This window comes from Paralichthys olivaceus, chromosome 2 (genome assembly GCF_024713975.1).
Source record: "Paralichthys olivaceus isolate ysfri-2021 chromosome 2, ASM2471397v2, whole genome shotgun sequence".
NCBI lineage: Eukaryota > Metazoa > Chordata > Actinopteri > Pleuronectiformes > Paralichthyidae > Paralichthys > Paralichthys olivaceus.
Window position 1 is genome coordinate 26,586,875 of NC_091094.1, and position 6,000 is coordinate 26,592,874.

Here is a 6,000-nt window from a genome sequence, read left to right on the forward strand (position 1 = left end):
TCTTCTAATTTTTTCGCCGTTTGTTTGAGCAATGATTTTCTTCTTGGACTGCGTCGGTAGAGTCTGACTTCATGCAATGTCCTTCTCACTCTGATCTGTCACTGGAACAACAATTTCTACAGATAGTCCTTCTGCCAAATCAGAAGCACTTATCCGTCTGTTTTACTATCCAAGGTTGCATTAACAGTGAATTGTGTGTGTTTCGTCATTTGTCAAGGACCAGCCACTGTGCCCTCTGTTATTGATAGTATGGCTCCCTCTGTACATCCACCACGGCTGCAACTGTGTTTCAGCTCATGTTCAGTTTCGTTGTCTTCCTATCCTCTCCATCTTAATGAACTGTCTTCCAGTCTGGTTTCTTACTTGTTAAAGTTCAGTCCCTCACATTGTGGAGCCATGATGCATTAGACACAACCCAGGCCAAAACTGAAGCTGTAATGTAATTTTTTAACCTTGTTCATACAGTTATTAATCAAGAGACATTAAAAGGGCTCATGTTTGTTGCATTGAGGTTGTACTTTAGGGCCTGTATTGTTAAGGTAGTAACCTGTAGTAGTAACAAAGAATTAATTAAAAATAACAAATCAAATCAAAAAAAGCATTTCAACATATAAATAACAGGCCTGTGATTATTGGAGGAACGTACAATTTTGAACGATATAACATTTTAGTGAAAGGTGCACTCAGTTTTGTTGTATTTAACAACAGATTTCTTAAAAGATGTTTTGATCGTGCTGATGTTTTTCATAGTTCCTAACACTCAGGGTCCCGACTTCGCCTTAAATGTTGATGTTACCTCACCAGAAACAAAGCAATAATGACGTCATGGTGGACTAGATGTATGGTCATGCTACTAAGATGATGCAATGTGATATGTCACTTCTCAGTAGTTTTGTCCCTTTTGTGTGACTTACAAGTAAGAAGGAATGCCTGGTCCTGCATTCAGCCACTGTTTGTGGATCAGCTCTTCTATTCTGTTCTACCAGAGCTGCAATGATGTCTAACATCTGCAAACCCAGCCTCTCCACAAGTTCCTTTCTCAAGTGAACCACTGGAAGGCTTTTGTTGTGAAGGAGCTGCAGGAGGTGGTAGACTTATATTATGCTTGGAAGCTAAACACTCTTGAAACATGAGTGGTGTTTGCATTAATATACATTTTACACAAATGAAGCACAAATTATTCTCAACAAAAGTGAAAGCTGTCTAACAGAGAGCAAACTGCTGTAGGGCAGGAACATTTTTTTTAAATAATATGAATTTCAAATTAGGGGGTTAGACCTGCTTTCACTCTTAGGACTGATTATCTCTTTGGAAAAAACTACAGCCATTTAAAGAAAGCTGGGTTTGGAGGGAACCTGGTGGTCTGTGACATGTCAGCTGTGTTGTAGTGGAGGTGAAATCATTTGCTATGTAGTCAGAAATAATGTGAAGTAATTATCAGGTACTTGCATGGGGGTGTTTTTTCACAATTAAAAACTAGTGGATAATTGTTACATTATGATACCAGAGGGCTGCTCGGAGAGCTCATACCTCAGCCAAGGCTAACGGGCTATCTTGCCATGTTAAAGAAGTGAAACAAAATCCTGGATCCACCCATTTATCTGGATCCACTCCAAAATTGAATAGGTTTTTCCAAGAGGGCCATGCACCACCCCTCCACACAAATTCATGGAAATGGGTTTAGTTGTTTTTGAGCAATCCTGCTAACAAAAAAACAAACACTGACATAACCTCCTTGGCAGAGGTTATAACGTTACACATACTGGCATCATTAAATGTGCACTGTGATCACTAGTTCAATATGTGTATAAGTCTGCAGAATAATTGTAAATAATAACACTCAAAACTGGCTCCTTTTTTGCCGGTCACCACACCGAGCTCAGTTCCTGCACAATCTGTATATGAATGTAAACTGCCATGAAAATGTATTATTAATATTATGAAAAAAGCAAGGAAGCAGTGACATTAACTACAAAATGCGTTGAGGAGTAAGGAATATAAATTTGTGTTAGTTATTTAGATTTAGATTATTCATTGGGGATCCGTTTTATAATCTAAAGATATTTTGGTTTGTATAGAAAATTATTTTTTGGGAATTGTTTAAGGTATTATATATTTACAGATTGCAATTGTACACATTGATTGACAGTCTGTTCCAACAAATAATACTGACAAATCTATGCACAAATTATAGCTGGAAAATAAAGTGTCACTATGTTACAGAGATTCTGGTTTTCTAAACGGGATTTCCCTGCATTTCTGCACAGCTATTTTAGTTGCTTAGTATCTGACATACTTGCCAATATTAATATGTCTGAGCTAATACTGGCAGATGAAATCAGTTGCTCAGTGTATCAGTTTGACTCTCATGGTAAGTCCAATACTCAACATTCTTTAGGTTTGGATTTGCACCAACTCCTGTTTGGCCAGCTAACAAGAGCCAGCTCTTAAGATACAACATGTTAGATGCTAACTGCGAAATGGGTACATCACAGCGTGTTTGCTTTTGTAAAAAAAGATCGATGAGAGCCGTGAGACTGAACTCTGCAGTAAACTGGGGGCCATGAAATATAAAAAGCTGAGGCAATCTGCAGAGTAGGAGAATAACCCTCTGTCCTTACAAGTGACCTTTTTCACAATAAACACATTCATTTAATGCTATATTGGTATTTTAAAAAATGCAGTTTTAGAAACCCAACCAGACCATAACGGCCTCATGAGAACATTTGGCCTCGTTCATTCAACATGGGATAAAACAGAAATGTAGAGTAAGAAGCAGACACTGTGGTTTTTGGAGCAGTTACGAGTTTGAACTATTTCCTGATCAACAACAGCTGGGCACAATAAATGCATGCGGCATCTAAGAACCTCCTCTGAACACAGATGTGACTCAAACGTGGACAAAGACGAATGTAAAAACAACAGATAAGTGTAGTTTCGCTGGGGGTGGGCTCCCACGTGCATCCTGCTGTGGGTCTTTGTGAAGCTGAGCTGAACACAACTCTGTGCCGATGCAGAGAAACTGTGCCGACTATGTGACTGCAAATAAACATGTTCCTTTTCTTTGCATTAATTCAATATGACATTGTTACTACTACACGCCTGCGCTGTTCCTATTGTTACTACTATTACTAGTATTATCACATTTCAACTAGTGTAATCATATTCCCACACCACATGTACTACTGTAGTTTTAGTTTGACAATGTAATTACTTCCTCTTGCCTCACAAATGTGCACGTCAGATAACAGCACACAATAATATGCATCGCCTTGCCACCCCCGAGGTAAACACTGTATCTGGTCCTCATCACAGAACAGACTATTTAGGTGTGTGAGGATGGCTCAGCTGAGAGATCCCCTGTGGGTCCTGGTTCACTGCTTTTCATTTTGTGCACGCTGCCACTCGGCCACATCACCTGGTGACAGCACGAATCATATAATTATGGTGGTGACACACAGGACAAATACTACACATCGCATAAATGTACCTCAGAGACGATCCACACCATATAATGCTGGCACATTAAACTGTAATTCCCATGTTTCACTCTGAACTTGCACAGCTGTTATAATATTGTTTTTCTCCCGCTCCATGTCGGACTAAATGTGACACTGAGGCCACATAGTGGATCTAAAACATGGTGGAGGCTGATTATGGATTATGATTACAACTAGATTGCTTAGATATACAATATGACTACTCACATATGCTACTACTACTGACATTACCTCTACTATTGTAACTACTGCTCCCTTTTGTATAAATACTTTGAACATTGATAGGCTCCTCCGTGAATGTTGTAAATATTGTTATTGTGTTGACCTGCTCTGTTACATGTGACATATATTGCACTTGAGACCATCCTGGGTCAGGGGTCCCTCATCTGTGACTCTCTGAGGTTTCTACACTGTTTTTCCCTGTTAAAAGTTGTTTTTTGTAGTTCACCTCACTCTTATCGAGGCTCAAGGGCAGAGGATGTTGCACCTTGTGTGTGCCAAATGACACAGATTGAGATTTTTGAATATGGGCTCACAAATACAATTAGATCGCTTGATTGATTGAAGTCCCGCTAATCTTAACACGTGGTCCAGTGATTAGTGGAAATCATGGTTTTGAGATTTGTAGTTTGGTTGAAACTAGTGACTGAGGTCCAGCTCAGGAGCCAGAATGACAGGGGTTAGTCATAAACATGTATGCACACTAGTTATTACACAGTATGTTTGGAAGATACAGTTTCTCCTTTCTGACAAAAGACATTTACGCAGCATGGTACAACCAGGCGGATCTCCAGTGTTTCAGTGCATTACATGATGTGTTACAGACGGGTTACACAGCTCCATGCTGGCAGAGGCAGCCAGCGGAGCAGCAAGGGGTTAATGTTCAGGCGCGTAAATACTGTCCATGGCTCTGAAAGGCTTGTTCAGCCTGCGAAACACGGTTTAACAAACGACCCGCTCCCCCCCCCTGCAGACTCCCGGAGAGCGGCCGAACGGCTTGAAGCGAGCCGAGAGGAAAAGACGGGGAGCGGGGACAGAGTTGTGTAACACGGCGAGCAGCGGCAGGAGGGAACCGTGACATGATGATCACAGGGATTTGTTCAGCGTATGTTCCGCGGCGAGGACACCGATGATCCGCCGCTGTACGACACGTCTAATCACACTGAGTCCGAACCGAATCCCCCCCACGCTCATGAACCAGCTCGCTGGGTGTCACGCATTTGGTTTATTTCCCCGCTACAGCGGAGAGAAGACATCCACCGAGGGCTATTGTCAGCCATCGCTGCTGCTGCCGCCGCCGCCTGCTGCCAGGAGGGCTGCGCGGGGCTGAGCTGCGCTCTCTCCGGTCGTGATTTCCAGCCGCGCTCCGTCGGCGAAAGCACGGAGATCGGTTTCAATATGGCAGCATTAATGTGTAATACAGGCGTAGTGTCAGTCTGGGAGAAGCCGGGGAGACGGAGACGAACACACGGCGAGCGGAGCCGAGGCTTCCCCCCGCTGCCTCCGCTCGGTACGACGGTTCAGACCGGGGCGAAGCGGGGAGGTTGAAAACACATCGAGCGTGATCAATACACAGCCCCCCGCTGAAATATCTCCATTACCCTCCGAATTTATTGTAAAACCTTCGTTTACTTGGTGTTATTTGCGAGAAAATGTCACAACCCTGCTCGGGCTCCATGTAACTCCGCCTTCTTCTTCTCCGAGCGGCCTCTCCTCAGATGCAGACGGGCGCCTCGGAGCCACAAAGCTGTCAAACGCACCGAGCAGCTCGCCATTTTTGTTTGTTTTCCACAAATGCAAAGCGCCAGAAACACACAACACAGCACGGCGGACAAAGTGGGGCCTTACCTGCCGTGGAACCAGTCCTTGCAGGCGTCGCACTCGATCATAAACTGGGTCACGTCGTAAGGCAATCTGCAGATGCAATACACTGGTACAGTCGCCATGTTCAATTCACAGCTACGTCGGGATAGACTTGGGGGGCTGCGGGAGGAACCGCGTCCTGCAAACAATATGATCCAGTATGATCTTCCCCAGAAAAAAAAGCCAGGGGCAGTCCCGCCGGACACATGCGGCTACACGCACATCTCCATCGCGCCGCGGCCGTGTTCGCGTTCGTGCGGAGCGGAGGGAACGATGGAGCCCCGTCGTGGCGAAGCTTTCCTGAAACGCATCATTATTATTATCACTATTATTGTTGTTATTACTGTGTGCGTGCCCCCTGGTGACTGCGCGCCGCCGTCATGTCAGCGGCCGGAGCGGAGCGTCGATGTCGCTGCGAAAAGAGAAAATAAATAAATAAGGAGCGTAAGAAAGTTACGTCAGGCAGCAGGTTAATCGGCAGAGCTCAAATCAGATGAATGAACGTCCGGGGATCAATCAGCATTAGCGCTTTCATTCGAAGGCAGCGGCCGCCATCCAGCAGACCTGCTTACTGACAGGGATACAAAGGAAGACGTCACATGTGCACGGTACAACACCAGCGTTTAGTTATTACATC

At 44.1% G+C, this 6,000-nt stretch overlaps 1 protein-coding gene across 3 annotated transcripts in view; it reads right to left on the minus strand.

Moving 5' to 3' along the window:
- Positions 1–6,000, minus strand: part of phf2 (PHD finger protein 2) — a 31,968-nt gene extending 25,968 nt beyond the window's left edge. For 2 of the 3 annotated variants that reach the window (XM_020087082.2, XM_020087079.2), the window contains exon 1: positions 5,349–6,000. In XM_020087082.2, the coding sequence (XP_019942641.1) occupies positions 5,349–5,446 (98 nt within the window). In that variant the 5' untranslated portion in view covers positions 5,447–6,000. The remainder of the gene's footprint in view (positions 1–5,348) is intronic. The other variant, XM_020087081.2, reaches the window with a different exon arrangement.